General features: G+C 39.0%; 3 protein-coding genes across 4 annotated transcripts in view; 1 reads left to right on the plus strand and 2 right to left on the minus strand.

Annotated features, from left to right (window-relative positions):
- Positions 1-740: 740 nt before the first annotated feature.
- On the minus strand, positions 741-19,938 carry LOC124949839 (photoreceptor-specific nuclear receptor-like). The gene is made up of 9 exons (XM_047495570.1): positions 18,544-19,938; positions 17,813-17,977; positions 14,057-14,486; positions 11,032-11,135; positions 7,575-7,689; positions 3,241-3,356; positions 2,898-3,109; positions 2,464-2,752; positions 741-2,089 (listed from the first exon to the last, which is right to left on the minus strand). The coding sequence occupies exons 2-9, from the start codon at positions 17,931-17,933 to the stop codon at positions 1,851-1,853; spliced, it is 1,626 nt and encodes a 541-aa protein (XP_047351526.1). The 5' UTR covers positions 17,934-17,977; positions 18,544-19,938; the 3' UTR covers positions 741-1,850.
- An 898-nt stretch (positions 19,939-20,836) lies between these two features.
- LOC124949726 (adenylate kinase isoenzyme 1-like) overlaps positions 20,837-27,500 on the minus strand; it is a 13,157-nt gene continuing 6,493 nt past the window's right edge. Inside the window, exons 1-4 of one of the 2 annotated variants that reach the window (XR_007101150.1) lie at positions 21,979-22,215; positions 21,648-21,907; positions 21,023-21,522; positions 20,906-20,957 (exon numbers count right to left, since the gene is read on the minus strand). Coding sequence is in view for 1 of the 2 variants with exons in the window: in XM_047495351.1 (XP_047351307.1) it covers positions 21,238-21,522; positions 21,648-21,907; positions 21,979-22,111 (678 nt within the window). In the remaining variant the exon portion in view is untranslated. Of the gene's footprint in view, positions 21,523-21,647; positions 21,908-21,978; positions 22,216-27,500 lie in introns of those variants that run through there. The other variant, XM_047495351.1, reaches the window with a different exon arrangement.
- LOC124949812 (malate dehydrogenase, mitochondrial-like) lies at positions 22,834-25,276 on the plus strand. The gene is made up of 4 exons (XM_047495535.1): positions 22,834-23,277; positions 23,345-23,716; positions 24,087-24,350; positions 25,217-25,276. The coding sequence occupies exons 1-4, from the start codon at positions 22,834-22,836 to the stop codon at positions 25,274-25,276; spliced, it is 1,140 nt and encodes a 379-aa protein (XP_047351491.1).

Here is a 27,500-nt window from a genome sequence, read left to right on the forward strand (position 1 = left end):
AATATGTAATTATAAAAATAGAAAAAAAAGATAAAAAAGAAAAATAATCAAAGAAATCGATGAAAATTAAAGAATTATCAATTCTTCTTCCGACAAAGAAACCTCATGGACGGTTCCTGATCTCAAATATAAAAAACATTAAGCACCCTCCCTCAAACTCCCCGCGCTCGCGTCAGGGTGTTTAACTCCCCGACTGCTTTGACAACTTAAGCAGGCTCTTAAACCTCGCTCAAGCCAGACGTAATTTATAAGCGAGCGAAGGGTAATTCCAGCGGGGATCGTCAAACTGCCATGTGGCAAACCCCCGTCAAGGGGAAGTCAGGGATTACATGGTGATAAATAAATATGTACTTTTATGCAACGAACCAACATTATGCCGCGCGTAAGTACGAGCGAGTTACAACATTAGCCTTCGTGACGTCTTGCGTTGCTTTCGAGTTCCGAGGGGTTCGGACTCACCCTTTGCGATATAAAACACAATCGGTAAATTCCAATAGGAATAAATCCCATAATATATTCCATCGATTTAATCAAAATTTGCCGATCGTTTAGCCGATTACACGATATCTAGGTATACCAAATAAACATATACTTACATATTTGTTCATACCGTTACATTTCAATCACTTTATTTTATTTAATATTTCTGTATATATTTATTTGAGCTTGTTCTTTCACTATATTTACTATTAATTTTTTTATTATTATCATTATAATAATTTTAAAGAAATAATCGTTAACATTTTTGGAGCACTCTGTATATATATTATAAGATTTTTCATTTAAAATATAAATGTAGTACTTACCTCTTTTATTTTTTTTTGTTTTAGATATATATTTAAGCTCAGCCGTAATGATGCGTGCGTTATAAGATAAGTTAGAATTTGTAGATCTTTTAATCGCGTTTCTTTTTTATTACAAGTAATGACGTTATCGTTACATCGTTATGCATCGATCGAGTACGTACACTTTTACAATGAACAGTATCACAACACGAAGTATAAAGGTTGAAGCACGGCTGAACATATGTCTGTTTCACATTTTTTTCCTCTTTTCTTCTCTTTTTTTTTTCTTCTTTTTTCCCTTAACTTCTTTACATCATCGAGGTAACTACTATATATCTATTTTTTGACATTCGCAGCGAGGTATGTTAGTACGTGTAATATGTACGTCGTGCTTCTTTTGGAAGCCTCGTGAATCTTCCTCGTTCCGTATAATGAATAAATAAACGATTATGTTCGAAAAGAAAGGAATGTTGAAGAGATAAATGGAAAGTAATAAAAAAAAATAAAAAAGAAGAACAAATGAAATGAGAAGACAAAGTTCAGATCGCTATCTTCTTTCTTCTCTCATACTCGACAGCAATATACGTGATGTGTGTGCGTATATGTCTATGTGTGTCTTTCTACTGTCAGTGTGTATATGTGTGTGAATCTCTCCGGAAATAATCTGTTTGACATATTCGAACCTATAGTTCGATGAACATCTTCTATATAATAAATAAATACACGTATTTTTATACACTCATATCATGACCGCCACGGACAACGATCTTCTCGATTTCCTCTTATTGTATTCCATTTTCATTTTTTCTCTTTCTCTTTTTTAGATGCCGTTTCTTTCATAATTTTGACACAAGGTACTATTTTCCGTATAGTAATTCTCACCAAGTTTTCACCTAAAGTCCTCGCACCTTCCCCTATCTTTTTTAGGCCATTTCCTTTCTTCTTCCTCTTTCTGAAACGTTTGTTTCTTTGTAAAACGGGATGTTTGCCGGATATTTTCTTTTTGTTATGTAACATTTTCGTCGTCATTGATCGTCTATCATCGATCGTCATCGATGATGGTTACTAGTTTTTATACATATCGCAAAGCACTTTCTCCATTGGCGTATTACCGATGGTTCTGTGGAAATATATTAATTCTACTCTCGCTGCAGGTACTGCTCTCAGCAATGGTAGAAGAAGTAAAAGCCTGCCGAAACGTGCCGGACTTCCTGGTTGTTGGGCTCTCGCGTGTTGTCCTAACATCACTTGAGCTTGGTCCTGAAGATTTTCGATCTGACTGGAATCCTTCAGTCCACGGGTTTCTATAAGAAGTGATAAGAACGAATTTTCGAAAATAAATTCGAAAAAAGAAATTATTACGAATAAGTAAGAAAATTAAATGAACGATAACGTCTTAATTGTGGTTTAGTACAGACTTAATCCTTACAAGATAATTTTTTTTATGTATCACAGTTTTAATTATCGATCAATGTCTATATTTTATAAACTAACGTCAAAACAATTTCTACAATGAGAAGGACAAGAATGATGAATTGTATGAATTTCATGAGTATTTCTTATGAAGGATACTTCAAATAACAAAACACGATTGATATGTGTATCTAATAAACAATGTATTATAAAAAAGAGAGAAAGAAAAAGGAAAAAAGAAAAGAAAAGAACATTCTCGTTTTACCTGGTCGAAAAAGTACGATGGCCTTCATACAGGCAAACTCCGCTGGGTCGACCATAACAGCTTTGTACCTTTGCAAGGTATCGTGAAGGTGTCTTACATCAGCCGCAACTTGACTCGGTTTCCCCGTAGTGTTCTGCAGATGAAGACCCGAATGTGGATGTTGATGAGGCGAAAGAGTTAACGCCGTCAATTCGGGAGCACTGAAGAGAGGTGAGGATTCGAGAGGTAGACACCATTGGACAGCATTTAGAAGGAAGAGCTCTGACCAGGCCTCCTCCAGTAAGATCACCTGAACGAATCGCGAATTGCTCGAAACAAGCGATGACAAGAATCCTCTGTTTTTGTTCCGGCTTGAGATTTCGCTCGGATTTTTTTTATATATTTTTGTATTTTATATATATATATTTTATCATGGCTGTACTAATAGGTAGTACCTGATCTCTGAAGGGTAAACTCGCGAAGGAAGGAAGATTCTTCGCCCACTTAACAGCCATGAAGAGTAATCTCGCACTTGTCTCGTAAACGGTTTCAGCACTGGCCGGAGAATATAGAGAGGGTATGACAGGTGGAAGTTGAGTGCATCCGCTTCTTTGAGGTGTCAATGGTTCCTCATTCGTCACGTCTATGCTGTCCTCGGACGCGTTACCTATTTGAATTATTAGCCAATTTTATCTTACGAATTTTTTAGATATAGATCTTCTTATCGGATAATATATTTCGTCTAAAAAATTATTTTAACGTCTTGATCATATTGACACGAGCCTATATTGGACTTACCATCTTCGGTCTCTTGTCTGGGAGGAGTCGCCGTGGTCGTTGAATTCGTCGTCGGTGCGATCGAAGGTAATGGTAATGGTGTCGTGTATCTCGCCATTGCCAGAGATACCGGTGGCCTAGAAAGTAAAACGATAAACGATTTTATTTTTCTCGTTGGCTAAGTGATATTACAATATTTCTTTCCGTTCATATCGCATTTATGTATATCGCTCGATTCGCGTTAAAAGAGGAAGGATATCGAAATAATAGGAAAATCGACAGTTTCACGACGATGATCTGACAAATTTTGTTTGTGTACTGTGTCAATCGCCCTCTATCGCCATAATTTCATTTTCGTCGATCTTTCGGGGTGGATCAAGCGAGATAAACTCGTACTAAACTCGCGAATTTATTTTTCTTTTTCTCTTGCCTTCTTAACAATACCCCGTTTTTATTTTTTTATTTTCTTTTATCTCAAACGTCCATAAAAGACTTCTTCGATTCTCTAAGCTTATGGTACGAATGACGTTGGCCGTCGGATCAGCGAAAAGCGCACGGTCGAAGCCCCGATAGTGATAACGGAGGTTAGAGAATCTTATTATTTTATATTATCAATTATTATTGTATTGCTATTTTTCATATTGAACGAGAACGAAGAAAAACACGTAGAATATTCTTTTTAATCTTCTTTCGAATCATATTTACAATTATTAAATCTATACTTCGAAAGTATTTGATAAACGATGAAAATTAGAATCGTAGAAACATTGAGAATCTATTAAAAAATGTCTGTTGAATGTGATATGACAGAAAAATTAACCTTATGATTAGTTTTCTATTTAATTATTAAAGATTATTTAGTATCAATTAAATGAACGTGAATTATTGAGAGATGAATTATATCGATTTTAGCACCTTGGAAATATCGGAAGCAGAGACTTGAAACTTGGGAACATTTGTATTATCGTAAAAGTCGCAAAGATGGTTGAGATAAGTGGGACGTTGTCGTCGCCACGGCCGACGGCGACGACGTCTCATCGTAAGCGTAAAAACGGTGAAATTTCTTCGACTATGATAAACACAAACGAAATGATCTTACCAACCGGAAAGGATTTCACCGCTTGTTACATGGAACTCTGCAAGAAATATCATCTGAGACCTTTACCGGTGATCTGTGTGACATTACCCTATAGCTTAGACTTTACAACCGATCGCGTTAAGATGGAGGACTGGAGACCGATCTTGAACTCCTTGTCACTTGATCGCATCCTCAGGTGTCGTTACACTTTACCTTTAATTATTCTCATTCTGTCGTATATAATGAAAGAAGGGTATCAATGATTTCTTATCGTAAATTCATAGATACCAATTAATAGGAACAATATAGATACCGTTTAATGGGAACAAATATAGGAACAAATTATAATAATTTAATCAAAGACGCAGATAGATTCTCATGACTGAACGATTATTTCTTTTCATTTAGATCGATCAGCATACGCAGTAGATATCAATATCGCAAACCATCGGAAATTGGTAATATGAGTTTCGAAGATAAAGTTCGATCGAAAGGTCCTGGTGCATTAACACAATATCTTGTGGAATGGCTATCCCATAGCATCGGACAATGCGTGAGGAATTCGTTCAGTTTGACCCATCTGGAGCTAGAGGGTATACCTTTTCCGACGGACTGCTTGGCGGTCTTATGCGTCGGTCTCGCTGGCACGGAAACACTCGAACATCTTTCCTTGCAACGTTGTTACATTGGCGATACTGGCTGCGAACTCGTCTGTCGTGCAATAACCGATGTACGGACGATCAGATCGTTGAATTTAAGCGATTGCGATCTTACGTCGAGGTTAGACGAGACTTGAGACCATCATCTATTACATCCGCATAAGTCATTTCTATTGATTACGTTAGTTTATTTATAATATCCTTTATAAACGACGTTATGCAATAACGTAACGGATTTTAATCTTTTTCGACTTATATCTCGTTATTATTATATATGTCTTAAGTCATTTTCATAACGAACCATTCGATTCTTATTCGATGGTATCATATTAATTCGAATTAAAATTCAACGTAAGATGCGGCACGGTTCTAGCCTCCACCTTATCAAGGCAAGAATTATCGCTTTATCATGAAACTTGGAAACAATCCCTGAGATATCGAGAACCAAATATTGAAGCGATGCCTGGTCTACGCCGATTGATTCTCAGTGATAATCCTCGCTTGGGTGACTCTGTCGTATTGAAGATGATTGAAGCTATTAGAGATAATCTATGGTTGAAGGCGCTCGACCTTCGGCATTGTGGCTTAACCAATCAGATAGGTGATGATCTTCTCGAACTCCTGGAGCAGAATTCTTCTCTGACGGTTCTCGACGTACGACAGAATCCAAACATGAATGAAAATCTAATTGGTGAGATTTTACGACGTTTAGATGGTAAGGAAAACGACGAATACGGCTGGTTGAATTCATCACGAAGAGATCGGAAGTTCTCTTCAACAAATCTTCAAAAGAAGAATAATAACAAGAAGAGTAACAAAGAGAATGAGGTCAATGGTGCATACGGGAAAAAAAATCAAAGAGAAGAAGAAAGTTCGGTTTTGAACTCGGTTAACAGGTTGAAAGTTTTAACTCCTTCTGTGAAAACACGTAAAGTGAATTCTCAACCGACGAAACGGAATAGAACTGTAGCACAATCATCCGACAAACCTTCCTTACATCTAGATCTTCAATCACGAATAAAACCGATCATTGAGACGATGAATTCACTCGAGGTAAGTGAATCGAGTGTTCGATACTCGGCGAAAATCGATTTGGAGAAAAAAAATGAAGAGAGAGAAGAGATCACAGCAATGATGAGAGAACTGATGCTCGCAAGAACGACTAACGATCATTTGTTGGAAGAAAGCAAACGTCAAGATCTTTTAATTGCACATGAAAAAGCAAAGCGTGAGATAGCTGAGAAAAAAATGAGAGCGATGAGTGCCGATTTAGCTGATTTAGAAAATATATTTAGAGAAAAGGATCGAGAGACCGACAGTTTCTTATTGGTCAGTCAACGATCATTGAACGACATTTGTACGTCGTTCAATAGATTGGTAGAATTGTTGGAGAATCTAACTAGAAATTCGAGGTTCGACAAAAAGAATTTAGAGGAGGGTCTTTTAGCTAGCAAGGATGTGAAATATCGTGTTGACTATGTCGTTAGAAAGACGAAGTCTGAGAATCTAGGACGAGGATACGTTGTTGATATCGAGGATGAAGAGCAGGAAGAAGAAATAATGGAGGAAGAAAATGAACTGATTGTTGAATCATCTAGGTTAGTCTTTCTCTCTCTATTTTGTTGAATACAAAATTCATGTATAATACTATTGTCTTATATCGGTAGATTCGACAAGATTCAGAAGTTCGTAAAATCCGAAGGAGACGTAAGAAGGAAGCTTCCTTCGCCAGCTTCACCGGTACGAGTTGAAAGAAATATCGGCGACAATCTAGACGTAGTTGGACCTTCGTTGAAGAGTTGTGTTCTTGATCGTTTTGATGCTGGGGACAAATGTAACGTATCTTCCGTGGATAGGGCAAGAAACATTTTCCTTCGTTTCATCAACGGCGAAGTTGAAGGGAACTTTTTAATCGCCTGATAAAGAATCTATTTGAAATATCTATTTGAAAAGCAGTTAAGATTAGAGGTCATTTGTATATCCACGTTTTTCTTAAGCTCTGTGATTGTACATGAAATAGATATCGTTTATCATTTTGCGATGAAAACTTCACAAACGGTTCTTAGCAAAGAAAAGAGAAGATGCGATCGGGAACGTCGTCGTTTATCGCTTTTAACGTTCACCCCTTGGCACTCTATGGATTTTCCATTACTTCCGGCCTGGGTCGTCGGTTACTTGAAAAACGCCTATGCACGGGCTACCGGTCAAAGGTAATTTTTCATGATAGATCACGCTCGGCGTGGCGTGTCGCGAGCGATCTTGTTCGCAACGTGAATGGTGAAAGGTAAGTCGTTGCGCAGCACAAGATCAAACGTTCCAGCAACGTCGTCCGGTGTGTGCTCCTCTTTCTTCCTCTCTCTTGCTCTCTCTCTCTCTCCCTCTCTCTCTCCTCTCTCTCTCTCTCTCTCTCTCTCTCTCTCTCTCTCTCTCTCTCTCTCTCTTGACGTGTCGTCGATTATCGATCACCGTCGTCCTCGCTTTTACGCGTATGAAGCCTTTAAACGAGACCTCGTTTACGTCACGGTAATAAACGGTTCGATGCTGGTCATTTTTCGTCGGGCGATCGTATAGAAACGGTAAAGATTAGAAATATGATAATTAGAAGTTTAAGGACTTACCCGAAAACACCAACGGCTACTGCAGCTTCACGAAGAGCCCTTTCTTGGTCCATCTCGACGAGTGCTTCTGGTCTTATAGTCGCTGTGTTCCTAGGTTGTCTTTCATTCTGGACAGCTGAAACGAAAAGTATTATCTCCTTTACTCTCTCTAATTTTATTTCGTAAATTCGACGAGTTTGATTTTCAAGCACAGTGGGTGGCGATCTCATCGAGAGGTAATTGAAATATTACGATGATTTCGCTTCGATAGTTCTCGGCAGATTAATCAGGGAACAAACGCGCTCCGCCTTCGACGGCCAGCCCCTTTCTCTTTCTCTCTCTCTCTCTCCATCTCTCTCTGTATCTATCCCTCATCTCTATCTCTTGTTCGCGTCTCGTCAAATTCACGTAACTCACGGTTATGTCATGCGAACATCGTGCGTTTGACAAGAACGGAGTTTAACAGACGCGCAGAAATCAGCTACGCTATTGTTTGCCTGTGTATATTCGCCGTTAGATAACTCCCATTCTACGAGTGCGGGATTCTCATCGGCGATCGATTCGTACGTTTCCACCATCCGATATTCTCCAAAGAGAGTACTCTTCTCTTCTTTCTGCTCCTTCTTTTCACAGTCTTCTATTTTCTTCTAGATCACTTTTAGAAATGGTACGAGAAAACAAGGAGTATTTATTACGAAAGATAGATAAATAAATAGATAGGTAGATAAATAGATAGATAGATAGAGATAGAGATAGAGATAGAGAGAGAGAGAGAGAGATAGATAGATAGAGAGAGAGAGAGAGAGAGATAGAGAGAAAAAGAAAGAGGGAGGGAGAGATAAGCTTCGTCGTTAGTTGCAACAGTAGGTAATTGTTATATTACGATATATTCTATTTACAGAGTATTGTACGTATTATTTCAGTACTGATCAAATCGTCGTTGACAATTGTATAATTAATTTTAAATCGATCTACAACCGTCACTCGCAAACTTCGCCCTTGCGATCTTCGCTAGTAGAGATAAAAAAAAAGGAAAGGAAACATAGAAACCGAGCGATCGTCTGTAAAAGGAGGCGTGTTCGGAAAAACAAGGCAAAGAAACGAACGAGATGGTCTGTGTTCTCACAGACGAACGATTCGGTACCGACACGCGACACCTCGTGCGTCCAAATTACTTTCCGCGTCGTTCTTAACGCGCTCGTTTCGCGAATATATTCAAATGAGCGCGCTTTGATCTTCGTAGCCATTCGATCGTCACGAAAACGATGTGTCATCTCGTTTATAAGAAAGAGAGAGAAAGAGAGAGAAAGAGAGAGAGAGAGACAAAGAGCGAACCAACACGATCGCAAAGGATATAAGTTGGTAGTGTAAAAATTTAACGAGCGTCGAAGGGCTTGCGATACCTCGTCGAAACTCGTATCGCGTAAAGAGGACTGACAGAGTAAATCCCTGGAAGGGACAAAGTCGAAACGTAAAGAAAAAGGTCCGCTAAAAAAAGATTACAAAAAAATGAAAGAAAGAGAGAGATAGAAAGCAAGATTCTCGTGAACATGCGGCGTTAAGCTTTAATGGAGCCACGATAAGGGCACTCAGTGGCGCATAATGCTCGAGTAGAAGCATTTTTCTAGGCTGCGGAGAATGAGTGAAGTAGAGGAAGGTGGGTATCCTTTTAAACCGTGCCACGGTTGCAGTAATTTCGTAATAATAAAAAAGCGTGTCGGCTCGCTTTACTTTCGTTGCGTTGCTGCCTGCTGAGCGGCTTAATAGGGTCCCTCTTGTCTCTTGCCGAGCCTTTTCCTCGTCGTCCTTCATTCTCTCTTTCTCTCTCTCTCTCTCTCTCTCTCTCTCTCTCTCTCTCTCTCTCTCTGTCACACGTTCTCTCTCATTTCCTTTTTCCTATCCTTTTCTCTCCGTTTTGACTCCCATCTTTTTTCTGAATCACGCTATCCTCCATTCGAAGAAATAAACGCTCGTCGCCCTTATACCCTACGGCATTTCTTTTTCTCTCTCTCTCTCTTTCTCTTCCTTTCTATCTCGTACTTTTCTCGCACATACATAGATAGAAGTGTAATAATTGCAAATGGATGGGAATCGTAGCGGGTAGCTGAAGGAAGGGAGTCGAAGGATTCAGATTTCCGCGTGCACATCGCACGAAGTACTGCCTGCTTGCATACGTTTATTTCTTCCAATTAACCCTTCGGGCCGTTCGAGAGCCACGCGACCATCGTTAACGACCGTAGTGTTTACGATGGCAAAGAACTACCGCGACACCAGCAACGGAGTTTCTTCTAGTAGTAGTAGTGATGATTGTCCTGGTAGTTGTGGCAAACCACAAGAGCGTGTTTTCTACGGCAATTAGACTATTCTTCTTCTTCAATTTCGCGATACTTGCGTCATCTCTTTTAATGATACGAACGATTCGAAAATTATTCGAATGGACTTATAAAAATTGCAACGAGCTATCTTTTTTTTGTTTTGTTTCTTATGCTACGAATATATTTTTACACAAAAATGATATAAAAAGATTTCTTAACGGTACAATCATTTGCGTGAACATGATAGAGAAAATAATTTGTTAATTAACAATTAACAAATTATCACTATTAATAGAAAAACGATGCGTTGATTGATTGATTTAAATGGAAGATGATGCGTAAACTCGTACATCTCCGAAGCAAGATAAAATTCTACGAAAAGTCTATAGACTCATATCGAGTTCACGATACTAAAATCTAAGATTAACCTGTTCGGAGAGAGCGAGAATCGCAAAAATTCTCGTTAAAGTCGTACGAAACAACGGCGTTGACGTCGACGAGGAAGTTCTGCTGTGTCGATTCGATCCAATTCTACCTTACGTCGTCGACGTCGAGTTCGGCAATAAGAAAGTTAGTGGTAAGGCGAAATGAGATTGCACAAGGACGAGGGGAAAAAGAAGTAAAAGAATGTAGAGAGAGATATGAGAGGAAAAAGGAGAAAGAATGAGACGAGGGAGAAAGGGAGAGAGGAAGAAGCGAAAGAAGAGAAGCAGGTGCTGCCGTGTCTCGTCGAGAGGCATTAAGAGTTGAATCGAACGATTCTAGAAGCATCGGCATACTCCTCCTCTCCCACCCACCTCTCTTCATCCCTCCTTCTGTCCCCTCCAACACTTTTTCCTCATTCCTTCGTTTATTCTCATCTTTTACTATCTACAACCAGGCCGTTGGTTGGTCCCTACTCTTTCTATCTCGCGAAACGCGTTCTCTCCGTTCTCATCCAGTTATTTATGTCGCAAACATAAAGGGCCCTCCTCCATCGAATTTCCTGATCGCTATACACAGGGGACGTCTACTCTGATTGATTCGAGAACGGATTATCCAGAGGTATCGTTTCGGTAGTCTTATACCGAGCGATCGACTTCTATCGTTTCTTTCGATATGATTCCCTGGCAAAATGATATTCCCGATTACTTAATTGTTTAATTCGATCATTTTCAACTTACCGTCTTTATTCATTCCCATCTGCATGCATTTTTTTAGACGACACGCTTGGCATTGATTCCTGTGTGCCTTGTCCACGACACATCTTCCTGTTCCAGCTTGACATCTATGACAAAAAGAAACAAATTTTCAATATCATGTTTTTTCGTTGATTATAATGATGAAATATTGTTCCATCAATTTTGTGCAATAAGATCGTAGAATCGAATTGAGATAGATCGAAAGTTTTTGGTTGTTACTATTAGAGAGCAAGACGATAAACTCCTGGGCTTGCTCGTCGAAAATCCAAGCGGCGCACTCGGGAGATGGCGTTAAATTCGATTACTTTCATTGTTGAGCTAACCCGGTTATTCCTTGAAGCGGAGTAACGTAAAGAGCCAACCAACTGGGGGTCACGTACCTTATTCTTATCCCCCTTAATCTCGTCCAATCCCGCCGTAGTGCCGGTACACTTCGTTCTTCGCGAGCCTCCAGAAGGGACCACGTTTTCTTTCCTTTATTCTTTCGCTTTTCTTAGTGCGAGAAAAAGTCGAATCGTGTTTCTATCGAATTTGACCACCGATCAGTATATTACGATCTTAGCTTGAATAAACAGATTGACCGATGGACAGACAGACAGAGATGGAAAAATTTGTCCTTGCGACAAAAAAGAAGAAATAGAAAAGAAAAGAATTGAGAGAGAGAGAGAGAGAGAGAGAGAGAGAGAGAGAGAGAGAGATAAAGAGAGAAAGAGAGAGATGAACAAAGTTCAAAAGGATTAACAGTAGGGTAAGGACGTTGATCAATTTAGTCGTAATTGTTAGCACGATTTTAACTGACGTCAGTCAGAAGGAGCTGAGAATCGGGCGAAACAAACGACGAACGGGCTAGGTCGATTAGGTGACGGAGAAGGAGGACGGAGCTTGAGATATCCGGTCGGTCGACCATCCTGACCCGAGGCGGTTAGAACGCGACGAGAACGGATCCAAAGCGACCGGGCATCGAAGGGTGGCTGCATGCCGTGCCAGCGGGTGGCGTCGCACAAATTGATTTGCGTTCACACCCCGTCGGAGCTCGAACACACACGAACTCTTCACACTCGCGGTAGGACACGCTCGTGAACTGGGTACATGACGCGATGGGGAACATCCAAGAGAGAGAGAGAGAGAGAGAGAGAGAGAGAGAGAGAGAGAGAGAGAGAGAGAGAGAGAAAGAGAGAGATAGAACGGACTCCTCTTCCTTTCCATTCACCCTTCAGAACCACATCACGCATTTATTTACCCGACTCTTCCTCGACCCTCTCTTTTCTCTTTCTCTCTTTCTCTCTTTCTCATACTTCTTCGATCGAGCGGAATCTTTGCACGTGCTTCGACGGTCATTCTTTCTTTCCCAAGAGAGATTTTAACGTTAAAGGAAATCATCCTTCTCCTTTACGATCTCGATAGAAGTCTTTAAAATCGAGATATGTCACGTAAAAGGGTTTCCTATTAACGAATTAAGAGATTTCGAATCTTATCCGATCGAGGATGAGTTTAATTTTATTCGGGAATTGATAGGATCGGCCGGTCAACGTAGTGTCGAGCTTACGGTTAATCCGTCGATTGTGGTTGGCGCGACGTCGGGACGCATCTGTCGCAATTCTCTCTCTCTCTCTCTCTCTCTCTCTCTCTCTCTCTCTCTCTCTCTCTTTCTCTCTCTTACTCTCACCGGAGCTAGCGAACCCCTGCACTTTTCCCCTTACCGAGTAATTGGTTATCTGTGCGAAGGCTCTTCGGTCTTTACCGCGTTACGACCATCTGACAGGAACGGATACTGGGAGAATAAAAAAAGGTGAACGGCGTTACGATGACCTCAAAAAGGATCGATTGAAACGTACTTGTCCAAGAAGAGCGAGGGATCGACGACCGGCTTCTCATCGTTCTCTCGTAGCGTTTACGAATTCATCAAAAGACCGGTTCGATATTGTTGTTTTATTGTAACAGGTGTTAGAGAGATTCAGACGTAATTGTTTTCCTTATGACCGTAGATATATCACTCATATCGCTTTCGTCTCGATAATTGAAATATTTGCTTTACGATTCGGTCGGTGTTTGCTAACTTGTTTGTTCAGCGGTATTTGGTGAAAACACTTGGCAAAGGTTATGATCGCCGAGTTAGCTTTTTTCTTATCGATGAACGTTCGATTTGTTTTCTAAACCGCACGTATTGTTATGTGTTGCAACATTTTGCCAAAAGGCTTTCGATCCAAGAGTCTCTTTAAATCGATTCATAATTTATTTATATTCAGATCAACATTTTTGTACATCTGTAAAAGTTTGGTTTGTAGATGGAAAGACGTGAAAGATATAGAAAGAGAGAGAGAAAGAGAGAGAAAGAGAGAGAAAGAGAGAGAGAGAGAGAGAGAGAGAGAGAGAAGGGTATCATGGGTTAATAGTTTATATATCGAGTATCCCTGACAAGGATATGACACTCTTGGTAAAGCTAAAGGGCGACGAGAAGCGGGGAGTGGAACGAGGGTGCCAGCGTAAAGAGGATCGTGAACATAGCAGACACCGATTCTGAGTTGAGAGGGATTCAATGGAGATGGATCGCCGTTCCCAAGGGATGCTAATAGTTCTTCGAACGGCCCGCGAAGCTTTGCCAGTGGCTCGATCGCGCGTATACGGTTAGCTACGATGGGCCTTCGTGTTGGTCGACCTCGAACATTATGCCGTTCTGCATTGTTGCCCGGTATTACGATGAGCCCACTCGATTCGAGCCACATGGCGCCACCCGACTATAACCTTCCACTTCCCGCTTGATCCTAGTACTCACAGATATCACTCTTCTATCTATATTTTCATTTTCGACAAAAGACAATTTTACGGTAAAGAAACTCTATAAAGAAGAAGAAGATTTATATTTTTGTCTTTTTATATTGTGTAATACTGAATTCATGTGAAATACTGAAAGATTGTGTAAGTATCGTTTAGTTTTCTAATGAAACACATTATTTTTTAATGAAAATCCAAGAGAGATGAGGTATAACAATTTTCTAACGAAACTCACCTGTATATAAGTTTACGTCTAACGCTTCTTTTGAAGAATCCACTGCAACCGTTACATGCAAGAATCCCATAATGCTTTCCAGAACTGGTATCACCACAAACGACGCATATCAGACCAAGACTTCGAGGTGTTTTATTACTATGTTGCGATTGTTGTTGCTGCTGTTGTTGTTGTTGTTGTTGCTGTTGTTGTTGTTGTTGATGCTGTTGTTGAACTTGACTCAAGAGATGGGGATGACCATTACCGATTGCCGTAAGATACGGAGATCTTGCGAGAGGAAAATCTGTTGGCATTCCTCTGCAAAGTGGTACAGGACATTCTTGCACCGGTCTCGAGGCGTAAGGATCGTGACTGGATGTCGAACCTGTCGCACCTAAAGGGCTGTAACGTTCCGGTAATCCAGGAGATATTACACTACTCTCACCCGAATCTGTAACAAATTATTATACGAAATACTAATAATTATCATACAAAATACTAAATCGACGAAATACTAATAATTATTATACGAAATACTAAATCGACTTTCTGTTTCCTATTCTTGAATAAAAATGTCAACCAGACATTTTATCTATCTCTTTGAACGTATTGCTTTTCCTTTTTTTAACACCAACGTTCATGTATTATTTATTTATTTTACTTTCGATACATCCAGACTTTGCACAATTGTCGAAACGCTGATTTAACGAAAAAAAAAGAAAAGAAAAAATGTACGAAGAAAATATTGACGCAGCGTGGTTTCGGATTTAGTTATTGTTTTCAGGATATAAATAAAGATTCGATTCTCTTTCTTATCGCAATTATTTTTTCTTCACGTATAATATTAATCACGCATTAAAGAGCAAAGAAGGATGAACGAAATAATGTATCGTATATTTCCGTTCAAAAAATTTCTCCAATTTTTCTTTTCTTTTCATTTTTTATTTTTTATTTTTTATTTTTTTTTATTATATTTCTCCTTGAAATTGTTCCAATTATCGAAGACCACGACGAAAGGATTTACGATCAGGGATGAGACTTCTAGTTGGATTCTCGAACAATTCATTCGATTTGATCGGTCCTACCTTCGTACTAAGCTAATCCTAGAAATCTCTTTCGCATGTTGCGATATTCAAGCGACCCCAACTGCAAATATGTGAAAGAGAAACTGCCCTGACCTCCCCTTTTCCTTCTACCCCAAACTCCCATTTTCTGCACCTCCTACTGATGCTTTCCACTCTTGATTGATTCTCATGAAGCAGGGTCCGTAAACAGAACGATCGCATATAAAATAATTGCGCGCTGTTCAAGCTTATATAACGATAACATTATAAATAGCCACGTAGAATTTATGACTTATTTTTTGATGACTGGATGTTGATAGAATATGCATACACAAGTATATACTTACTTTGTTGAACATATTCAAGAATCTTAAAACACAAAGAAGAATGGGAAGCGAATTTTTTTTTTATTATACGAAGCTTATTATACAAGATATAAACTTTCTCTGAAAACGCGTCCAACACGCGTTTTAGTAAAAAGAAGAATATTTGAAGTTATTTAAAATCGTTCAAACGTTGAATACGCGGGCAGAATCCTTTGTTTCAAAGTTATTACGATGAAATACGATCGGAATTAAAGTCCTCGAAAAATTACCGACGTGGATCTTTTCCTCTATCGAAGAAGAAGTCGTCCGTGGTTCTTTTTATTTCCCTTTGGGAGACACCGTTTCGTCTTCGATTCCCCTTAAGGATTACGACCAGGGATCGTAGAGGCAAACAGTATTTACATCGAGAAATGAGTTTTGAAAAAGCTCAGAAAGTAAAGAGATTTCTTTAGCATAAATATTTATGTTTTTTTTTTTTTTTTAAATAAGGGTCGCAAAGCAGTTCCCTGACAAAATAGTTGATTAAATGTTGTTAATTAATAAATAGATTAAAAGGGCATTTGTTGTAATATCGTTGCTAACAAAGCAGAACTAATAAAACGAAAAAGTAGTAAAACGAAATGCGATTTTTCACTCGATTCTATTAGTCACGGCCGTGACTCTATCGTAAAAATCGTATTTGTCGATCGAACGCTCATTTGGATTGCTCGTTAAATGTCATAGGGTCGGAAACATTTACGAGAGGAGAAAAAGAGAGAGAAAAAAAAGGAAAGAAAGAAAGAAATTATCAGTCACCCTTTTTCATATATCCCTTTAGTGTTATTATTTACGAAGGAACTACATATCTACTATCTACCTACCTACTTACCTATCTATCTACCTACCTACTAACCAAATTAAAAAAATACCATATTAATCTCTGAAAATGGAACTAGCTCCGATAAAAAGGTTCGAACCCGAAGGGTTCTATACACTTTCCGTCTTCGAAGTTACCCTTTCAACCTGCAGACGAGTTTAACCATGAAAATATTCTGAGAGTTTCAGCGTGAAAAGCATCGGAGCGTCCCTCGAAATATACTCGCCGATCTCTCTCTCTCTCTCTCTTTCTCTCTCCCTCTCTCCCCCAACCGGTCGAGTATCCAACGATGATCCTGTAATACGAGGGACGCAGGTGGCGCCTCGCCATCCGCCAGCATTGATATGCTAATGAAATTTGACGCCCCTGCTGTCGCCTCTCTCTCTCTCTCTCTCTCTCTTTCTCATTTTCTACGCGTTGTATACGTATACACGTTTTCTGTGTATCCGTGTTACCTATCCGTCCATTTTATCCCTCTCTCTCTCTCTCTCTCTCTTTTTCTCTTTCCCTCTTTCTTCCCCTCTCCCTCATCGTAGATTTCAATTCTGAGGCTTCGAGACGTCGAGACACTTTCTTCTTTCTCGTTTAACCCCGCACGTTCGACGAGGTTCGGCACCGTATCGTGCATTCCACCAGGCCATAACGAAATTTCATTACTCTAATGGCCTAACGATGTTGCCGCTGTCCTATTGTGTATATACGCATACACAGACGTAATCACACTCATACAACTGTATACGCAAGAATTCTCGTTGTGCGAGGATCGTTCATGTATTACTGTTTTCGATGCGTATGCATCGTATGTATGCATTGGATTTAACTGATAACGACATTATGAGAGCTTTCGAAAGCATCGAATCAAAGGAATAATCGTGTGAGCGTACGTCGTGAATGTTACGTGTGACACGAGCGTGATCGCTTGCAGATTGATTTTATCAAACGCGAGAGCCTATCTTTACTCTCTCATAGTGAACGAATCTATTCGACAGAAATCCGATTATATACGATGCCCGTGCGATAGTCATTTTATCGTTCTATAAAAGTTCTTTTCTGTTTGGATCGACGTACAAACAGTAGATGACAACATGATTTCTTTTTTTTCTCGTTTAATTAATTACTACGATCGTGACGCGTGTCTACGATAGAGAGAGAGAGAGAGAGAGAGAGAGAGAGAGAGAGAGAGAGAGAAAGAGAGAAAGAGAGAGAGAGAAAGAGAGAAAGAGAAAGAGAGAGAGAGAGAGAGAAAGAGAGAGGAATATACTCGTCATTTAATTGCTGAAAACCATGTTACTCACGTAGTTTTTTATCATTCGTAAACCATTTCGTAACTCGGTCCAAGGGAAATTTCATTTCTGGTGATTTACATGTATTCTCTTTTTCCCTCTTTCCCTCTTTCTCTCTCTCTCTCTCTTTTTCTTTCTTTCTTTCTTTCTTTCTTTCTTTAACACTCCTTTTAGTTAAAAAAAAAGCGAAAACAGAAAAGAAAAAACAGCCAAAGTAATATGAAATTCGGTCGTTTGTTAACGCTCACCGTGACGAATGCTGAGTGGACTTGCAGGACTACGAGGATGTTCGGAACTCGTTTCGTTTTGTGATTGCTGCTGCTGATGCTGCAGATCGGCAGAAGTACCAACGGTCGTTGCTCCGTTCATGATGCTCTCTCGATGATCATCGAATCTCACCAGCAGAACTTCGCCTATAACGAGACAAGAAATAGAAAAACCTTGAAATTTGAATTTCTTTCGAGAAATTCGATCTCACAGTGAATATGTACAACATTGTATATCTCGAAACAATTGTCCAATCGAACGATTTAAACGTCTAATAGGTATTGCGTTGTCATTGTTTTTATAACTTCGTTTAAATTTTCGATCACGTTATAGAGTTCGAACATCTGATAGTTTCCAACCTTGAGAATTTTATCGTTCTAAAACTATCTTTTTAATTCGATTACATTTTATGAACACTGGTAATATTTTCTATTACATATTACGAGTATTTTTAGATATTATTAAAATGTATTAGATTATTTCTACGATATAAATTTCCATACTTTTCACATATTTTTCTCACAAATAAATTCATCGTCAAGTTTTCACTTTTACAACAATCATTATCCTCGCGTCATATTTCCGAACATAAGATTTCAACAGATTTTTCTTTTCTCTTCATAGATTGATTTTCGATAATCGATGAGTAATACGAAAATATATAGTAAAAAGAATCTCGATAGATATAAGAAAAGTAAATAAATATACTCACCAAGTCCCGGCTCGCCGAGAAAATCTCTGATCCTTTCCGTGATTCTTCCGTTTTTTTTACCCCTTATAATTCAATTCAACACTCGTTCAACACGCGATTTAACGATAACAAGATATTCTTATCGCGCTTATATGCAACGAGCGAGCGAAGTGAACCAATTGCACAGAATGTCCGTCAAGATGTGAGGGAAAGTTTGCAAACGATTTTAAGAGAACAGAGAGGCGGAAGAAGAACGGTAAAGAGAAGAAGGGAAAAGACGTTGATAGTGAAGGAAGAAGAGAAAAGATAGAAGAAGAAGAAAAAGAAGAAGAAGAAAAAGAAAGAGAGAGAGGGGGAAGAGAGAGAAGGAGAGATTAGGAAAGAGTAGGCTAACGATGAGCAAAGCAAGCGAGTCTCCAACTAAGTTCTCTCGGCGACTAACAAGACGACGAGCTTCGCATCTCTCGTGTCTTCGCTTTCCTAGTCGACTCGTTGCTATTCGTCGTGTTCCTCGTTGTCGATGTAGAACGTCGACATCGTGCTGCCAGTTGAAGTCTAGTATATCCGTCGGTTTCTATCGGTTCTCATACTCCGAATGTGTGGGTGCGAGCAAAAGAGCGAGAGAGAGATAAAGAGAGAGAGAGAGAGAGAGAGAGAGAGAGAGAGAGAGAGAGAGAGAGAGAGAGAAAGAGAGAGATAAAGAGAGAAAGATAGAGACAGAAAGAGAGAGAGAGAGAAATAATGTGTGAGTGCAAGAGAGATAGATAAAAGAGGTAAGAGTGGGCTCTCGCGCCGATTGGTCGACCGACACTTTTGAAGGCGGGATCAGGAGGCAACGGCGGAAAAACGACAAAAACGAGGAAGGCCAGGATTTAACCTATAGCCAGCACGTTTGACGCGCGACGCGAGCCTTCTGCAAGTCTGACTAGTAGGACGCCTGCGCACCACCTATAATCTGCCACTGCGCTAGGACTCTCGCTCATTCATCCTTCTCCCCTCTCTGCTGTTTCCCCCGGCCTCTCGCCCCGTGGTACAATTGTTGATCGTTGGTTACGCTCTGCTCCTCAATCCCTTCCTCCCACCACTTGTCCTCTTTCTCCCAACGCTCACTCCCTTCCATACAAACCGCTTCTATCCGATAGGTCCTTTCTGTACTGCCTCTCGACGGCCGAGTGGGGGATCGCAACTTCGAATATCGGAGGAGCGAGGGTTGTTGGTTGTTCGATCGAACGACGAGATCGACGGGCAACGATCGGAGCAGCGACCGTCAAACTCCGATACTTCACTAATACTACTACCATCACCACCATCGTCACCACCACTTCTACTACTACTAATACTAATACTGCTACTGCTACTACTATTATTATTACTATTGTTATTACTACTGCTACAACAACTACTACTATTACTGCTATTACTACTATTGTTATTATTACTCTTTTGATTCTCTCTGACTTCTCGATCTTTTCTATCTAGATAAACTTCACGAAAGATTGATAAATAAATACTAATTTATAAATATACGAATGCATATAAATAAATCAGATAGTTATTCCATTGACAATTATTGTTCTTAAATCGTAATAATTTGATAACTCTATCTGTTTTTTACAATCTTATAGACGAAATAATTCACTCTTGTGGGACGCAACAGCATCGATCAGACCAGTCACGTTCGTCAACAGATCGCGTTTCCTGTAAAGTAAAGTTCTACGGTAAGCTGAGAATATCTATGTTGGTAAGTAGTGGTGATGTTGGTGATAGTAGTGGTTGTGGTGGTTGGTGATAAAGTCGTTTCGAAGGGGATATCCGCCATGCTGGATTTCTGCCTTCGGACGACACTCGGTGGCTTTCCGGTAATCGTTGCCGGGGATGCAGCGAACTTCCTCCTCCCTCTGCCAACGAGGGAAGGATCGTAGCCACGCCCCTGAACTACTAGTCAGACCAATGACGCCAGGACATCGCGACGTTACCGTCCACCAATAGGATTACCCTCTGATACGGTCTTTCGCTTGTCAGCGATCGCTTCCTCCCTTCTTCTCAACCCCCACACCCTCTACCTACTATTTCCTCTTCCTTCTCTTGGCAAAGCACCGGGGTGCTTTTCAATTTCGGCTCTACCCTTCCTCCTCATAAAGAGGTCGAAGCACCTATTCGCGCGCGCACCATCGTTCGCTGTGTTTCGCACACTTCTATCTAGAATATCTATCGTATCTCTCTCTCTCTCTCTCTCTCTCTCTCTCTCTCTCTCTCTCTCTCTCTTTCTCTCTCTATCAATCTATCTATCTCTGTCTCAATCTCTCTATATCTCTATATTTCTGTCTCTTTTCTACGTCAATAATAGAAAGAGAGAGGTAGAGCACGCTTTACGCCCTCCCGACACCGGATAGCTCACTCTCTTGATTCGATGCTCGCTTCAGGAAGGAGAAACGCTATAGGAAGAAAGAGGATGCTCTTATTTATCATGATAGCGAATTATGTTCCTTCTATAATATACCAGCGAAGAAAAATGTTGCCTATAATTTCGATAGCCGATCGTCCTTCGAAATCTACTTATTCTCTCTCTCTCTTTCTCTCTCTTTTTCTTTTTTTTTCTTTTTCTTTTTCTTTTTCTTTTCTTTTTTGTTCTTCAAATTTTATATAATACTTTCTTTTGTTTTTCGGAAAAACTATACACAACATAACAATTACGAGATAATATGAAATAGCGATTCACGATGACGTTTGTGCTGATATTTTTTTTAAGATATTCTCCATCTCTCGACATATGTCTGCGAATACGTTTTCATCATCATTCTCGGCATTTATCACAACGAGTTTTTTCTTGTAATGACGTAATATGGGTTTATTCATCTTGTGAAAAATTCTTATGCGTTCTTTAAGCTTCTCCTCGCTCTCCTCGAGTCTTTCAGTCATCGTTACTGCCTTAGCCATTGCTCTGTCACGTAGTACTGAATTCCTCGCTGATAAATAGATTAACAGATCGAATGGTTTCACCTATCGATGTACAGATTTATCGATGTAACGGATTAATACGATTAAATGTTGAAAATCTTGATCGTTTGATGATCGATTTAAGAATCGATTCAAGATAATAAAGTCAATCGTATCGAAAGTAATACCTGTCTTTCAAACATTTTTCCTTGCTCCTTTTCACGCGGGAATCCCGTTAGAAAGAATCCTTTTGCTGTGTTAAGATGCTTTAGCATCTTTGTTTTAATTAGTTCTATTAAAACGTCGGCTGGTACTAATCGACCTTGAGACATATATCTCGCTAAAACGACTCCTTTTACTGATCTCGTGTGAACCTCGTCGCGAAGTATTTCAGAACTTGATATAATTAGCCAGTGAAATTTTTCTGACACTTTTCTCGATTGCGTAGCTAAAAGAAAAAATTATTATTTATACATTACGGTATAGGAAAAGAATGGAGCTAATCACAATGATACTAACACTTTCCTGAACCTGGTCCACCGATCAGGCATATCATTGGTAAATTAGCCTCTCTAACAGCCGATGCATCGATTCCGGTCTCTTTCGGAAGAATATCCTCTAAGGGATCCCTCGGTCTAAGGCAATTGCCCATAATATTGCACTTTTCGGATGAGAAACTTCGTTATAACGCGTTTATCTTTCCTGTATCAATAAATAATTTTATAGGTTTGAATAAAATGACAGATCGATGAACGTGAAGTATGTTACATAAGATTTTCTTTATAACACGATACTCGCAAAAAATATTGTATTGATATTATTATTTTATATGATATTGTTGGATGTTACATGCTCGAAGGTCGGACGTTTCTTTTTCTTTTATACCTACGGTCGGTAAAACAGAATTGTAACGCATACGCAAGATGAATCATTTGGATTACCATTGGTTGATACGCATTTGTTAAAAGCTGTATTATCGATATCTACAATCGCGATAAAATTCGCAAATTGCGTGCGACGATATTAGGCTTCAATTAGTGATATATTAACAATAAGTTTAGATATAATACTAATATATTAAATATGCCATTCATTTCATCATTAATCATGAATCAATGATCTTTTAAATAGAAATACAAATAGAAATAAATCAAATCATGATATGCTACTATGAAGTTAGGAATATACACTTTTTAGACTTACAAGTTAAATATAACATGAAAGGCGTATAAAATATTGAGTAAACGATATTTTAAATGAATACGAATCAGGAATAAAAGACTTTTTCATGAAAAGTGAACAGTCGTCGGATTTGTAATGTCTTCTTACTAAGAAAAGGAAAAGTTCAAAAAATAAAAGAAAAAAAATTCAAAAATGAGGTTACAAATATATAGCCTTTACAAAATGTTGTCCATTTTAGAAAAACATATATTTCGCAATGAATTCCTTGAAAGCAAACTTTTACCGATGAAGTTATCGAAGAGAGAAGGTTCAAATGATTGTCTACCTCGAGATCGAAGCGAATTACATTGCATATACGAGTGTCGCGTTGCCATAATCGGATTAGGAGGTGTTGGAAAATCTTTGGCGCATTTGTTGAAAATGTTTCCTGGTACATTGACGGAACTTCGACTGTTGAATAGAAGCGATCCTTCAGGAATAATCGAAGAATTAAATCACATACCTACAAAACTTCCTATTTTTGGTATGTGTGGAATGGAAAATCTTTGCAAAGGTCTAAAAGATGTTGACATTGTGGTGATATCGGCTGGTTACTCGAGAAAGACTGATGATTCATCACGAGAAGATCTTTTCTCGGTCCGTATGTTGAAAAATAAATAAATCGAATGAAATGTATGATTATATTCCTATATTGATTTCATAGGACAACGCAAAGATTTGTGCGAACATATGCAAGGCCTGTTCCGAAGCTTGTCCTACAGCATTAATAGCAATAGTTGCGAATCCGATAGATACCTTGGTACCTTTAGCTGCGCATATTTTAAAGAAACATGGCTCCTACAATCCAGCAAAATTATTCGGAGTCTGCGAATTGGATCATTTAAGAGCGCGACATTACTTCGCCGACTTAATTTGTATGGATCCAAAGTGGACTTATGTTCCCGTTGTAGGTGGTCATGGGGAGCACACTACAGTCCCATTGTTCTCAAGATGTCGTCCTAACATAGAGTTGACACCGGAGGAGATGATGAATCTCACCAAGGCTGTTAGAATAGCCGGGAAAAATATCGTGAAGGTAATTAACTCTCTTAGTTTATTAATTATTTCTTGGATTTTATAAAAAGACAAGGAAAAAGAAACAAAATATATGTATGAAGATGAAAAGAATCTATTGAAAGAATAATCTTTTTATCTTTAACGATCTTTCCTTACAAATGCGATGATTAATAAGTGGTGTATTGGCGCCAGCCTTGAAGCTTTCATAATCGATACCGGTAATGCGATGAAGTTATAACGATCGTTTCGAATCACATATCCATCGATCATTATTCATAGCCTTGATATTCGAGCGAGATAATAACGTTTTTGTTATTGATGGTAATGAAAATGTTTCTTGACCGCGAGATCTTTTTTATAGTTTCTAACAAACCTTATTGATATTTCAGATGAAAAAATCAAGTAGCACATACTCCATGGCTTCAGCAGCCATGTATTTCATTCACAAACTTGCCCGTGCCATTCACCACGAGCCAAACATAGTTATTTCCGCATATACGGAATCTCGCGTGACCGGGGCTCATTTTTTTTCAAACGAATTGTTACTTGGGCCAGCTGGGATCGATAAAAATTTGGGTTTCGGCAGAGTTAATGTATTCGAGCAAAAACTTATTGACGATGCGGTCAAGGTCCTACGGAAGCAAGTCGATATGGTAAAAGAGTTCATTGATAAATTCGACGTTTAAAATTAATCGTAAAGTTAATTCTCATCGTTTTTCTTTGAAGAAAAAGAAATCTAAGAAAATCAATGGATTAATTGTTCTCCTTCGCTTTTCTTTTTTTTGTTTTTTTCCACGTTGTTCAAGTATGAATTATTAACAAATAATCGTCCGAATATATCTATTTCTATGAATCAAAAAGGTGTCCTAGCGATGATTACAATACTATTCAATGAACTTTGTGTATTTTTATTTAGAATAGCATTTATCATTTAAGTCATAATAAGAATCGAAACTTATAATCCCGTTTACGAGCATAAAACGTACGACAAAGTTAATGATTTGCGTTCCGTCGTCATACCACCTATCAAACGAGCAATTCACTCGCCGCTTGGATTTTCAAATGAGATAAGAGTTAGAAATGATTTCCACGTCGGTACGCCGGACTCGATGTACCACTAACGTACGTATAACGTTAAAAGCGGAGGCGTGACATACGCAACGGTTCGGTTATGTTGTAAATTAGTCATATGCCAATAAGCGCTTAAATTACACCTAGTTCTTAGGCCAAAACAAATTAGATGGAAACGTCACGATCTTTAGTTATCTTGCTTGATCGATGAAAAGACACTACAATTATTGGAAAGTCACATTTTCTCAGTTTGTTCTTCTTTTTTTCTTGTTTTATCTTTATTTGATAATTTTATACGTTTTCTCGCAAGAAAAATATTTTTCAACTCGAATTTATTGCAAATGCCGATCATATTGATTTCTAAGTTAACGATCTATAAACTTGAAGAGATTAGAATATCGCAGTAGATTTTATATCTTGAAATATGATCGAATTAGCAATATTTTAGATCAATTGTGGAAAGCTGACACGCATGACCGACGATCAGTATAAAAAACCAACAGGTTAACAAGGTCTAAAGCGAAATATCGCGTAAATCGTCGACGTAAAAATGACGTAAAGCGGGATTAGAAGGAAGCGAGATAGAATTTGAATAAGATTAGGACGACAAGCAGAACTATATTCTCGTTGATATTGTAACGCTTTGCTTTGGCGTACGTCGAATGGTAATGCGAATGAGAATCGTTAAGCTAATCGTTATACGCTCGTCGATTCATAAAGTTACCATCGTCATAATCATTAAAAGCTACGATTAAAGGTTCTCGGTTTATTTGTATTAAATTTTCATGACATACAACTTCTTAGAATTGGACAAATGTTAGGCAGTCGAATTTCATCGAAGAAGTCGAAGTACAATTTCTTGTTCTCTGCCTCTCTTTCATTCTCTCTCTCTTTACATATACTCTATCTCTTTCTATCTTTATAAGACAAAATCAAGATAATAACGTGATCACGATTAGCCGTGAGCCACTAGTATCGTGCATTAGATATCTGGAAACTAATGATCGCAAAATACTTTTAGAGATTAATTTCAAAGTACCGATAAGCGAGTTAGCGAACCAGTTTTGAATGTTTCGATTGGAACGCTCTGAGACTCGTCGAGAAACCTTATTTCGCTAGGATTAACGATCACTATGCACGAACAAAAATTTATCTTTATCGGGAATATTGAAAGGAGATGCCGAAAGAGGCGAAGAGCTCGATCGTCATTGTCGTCTTGGTCATTTTGGTCATCGTAGATGCTTGAAACCTTCGAGATCTCTCGTTGTTCTACACTCTCTTACTTAGATACATGTATACGTTTAATTCCATATATTTACGATTTTCAACGTCGCATATCTCGAATATTTCAAATTACGTCCTTCGAACCGATCCATTTATATTACTCGATTCCTCGATACCTACGCGTTTCTGTTTTCGATCTTCCTCTCTCTTCAGGAAGATGCCGTGCGATAATTTTCTTTTGTGCTATATCGAGTAGCTATATCAAGGTAATGGAGATGGTTGGTCCTAAGGCATAATAGATATAATTTTCTCTATTTCTCTTTCTCTCGTTCTACGTACGCGCATCCATCGCATCGATCCATTTATTCGAGCCACTCCTTCTGTTCGATGTATCACCGTGCGTTCGATGCTGATGCAACTTTATTAATGACATTAAACAGCGCTAGACCTACTCCCGTTCGAGAGAAGAAATAGACAAAGAGAGAGAGAGAGAGAGAGAGAAAGAGAGAGAGAGAGAGAGAGAGAGAAAGAGAGAGAGAGAGAGAGAAAGGGAGAGAGAGAAATAGGAACGCATCGAAGAAGAATGACTTCGTTCGTATATTTCCTTTTTCAAGTAGAAAGACGAATGAATGTTTGCACTAACAATCTCTAAATTATAGATTAAGGAGTCATCGAGTTCTTTATCAAATTCGCTAATTTCGAAAAGTCAACTCACGGGGTGGTCCGAAGAGACGAAGGCTTCGAACCAGATTTTCAGGTCGCGATCGTAAAGAGTTAATCGGAATTCGCGATTTTCAGAATTTCGCATCGAAGAAGTATTTTTAACAGATCGCTCATACTCTAATATTAAACCACGACCGGCCGGTCGAGTGGACGTAGAACGGATTCCGGCGATAAGTCCTTCTCGAGATGCCATTAGAGAGCCGGACTATACGGCGCTTATTTCTCTATGGCTTAATAAATAACAGTCTCGAATCTCGAGAAAGAAAGAGAATAAAAAAGGGAGGGGGCAGAGAAAGAGAAAAGAAAAAAGAAAAGAAAGAAAGAAACAAAAAAACCACCATAAAAGAACTGGAGCAAAGAGCGTCATACTGTTCCTCGTTTCCCGAGCTACTTGGATTTGACATGAGAGGGAACAAAGAAGTAGGACACGTTCGAGATTTCGAGATTATCTTCAAATCCATGACAATGTTCTGTCAGTTGTCTAGTTATTTTCTTTCTTTTTCTTTTTTTTCCTTTTATTTTTTATTTTTTTTTTCTCTTTGTTCCCTCCTCTTAACGACTATCTAATTGATCGTTTCGATCGAGCGAGACACCATACCTATTTTGGCATACGACTAATGCTAAACTTTTTTCACCTTGGCATAATTATGGTTCGGCCGTGTGCGAGTTATTCCACGTCCATATCCATCGATCCTTGCCTCTGCGCAGGGTGACGCTGACCCGACATTAATGATCCTAATGAATCGTGTCATCGAGTCGTTGACACTATGAATGGAGGTAGCAAA

This window comes from Vespa velutina, chromosome 6, assembly GCF_912470025.1.
Source record: "Vespa velutina chromosome 6, iVesVel2.1, whole genome shotgun sequence".
Classification (NCBI taxonomy): Eukaryota; Metazoa; Arthropoda; class Insecta; order Hymenoptera; family Vespidae; genus Vespa; species Vespa velutina.

Bases quoted from the DNA above. Each gene is read 5' to 3' on its own strand.
- LOC124949812 (XM_047495535.1), top strand. From the start codon at position 22,834: ATGAGGTTACAAATATATAGCCTTTACAAAATGTTGTCCATTTTAGAA. The intron at 23,717-24,086 runs GTAATTAACTCT...TTGATATTTCAG, and splicing joins CCGGGAAAAATATCGTGAAG to ATGAAAAAATCAAGTAGCAC. The intron at 24,351-25,216 runs GTAAAAGAGTTC...GCAATATTTTAG, and splicing joins TACGGAAGCAAGTCGATATG to ATCAATTGTGGAAAGCTGAC.
- LOC124949839 (XM_047495570.1), bottom strand. From the start codon at position 17,933: ATGAACGGAGCAACGACCGTTGGTACTTCTGCCGATCTGCAGCATCAG. The intron at 14,487-17,812 runs GTGAGCGTTAAC...AATTTGTTACAG, and splicing joins TCCACTCAGCATTCGTCACG to ATTCGGGTGAGAGTAGTGTA. The intron at 2,753-2,897 runs GTACTACCTATT...CGATTCGTTCAG, and splicing joins GTTTACCCTTCAGAGATCAG to GTGATCTTACTGGAGGAGGC.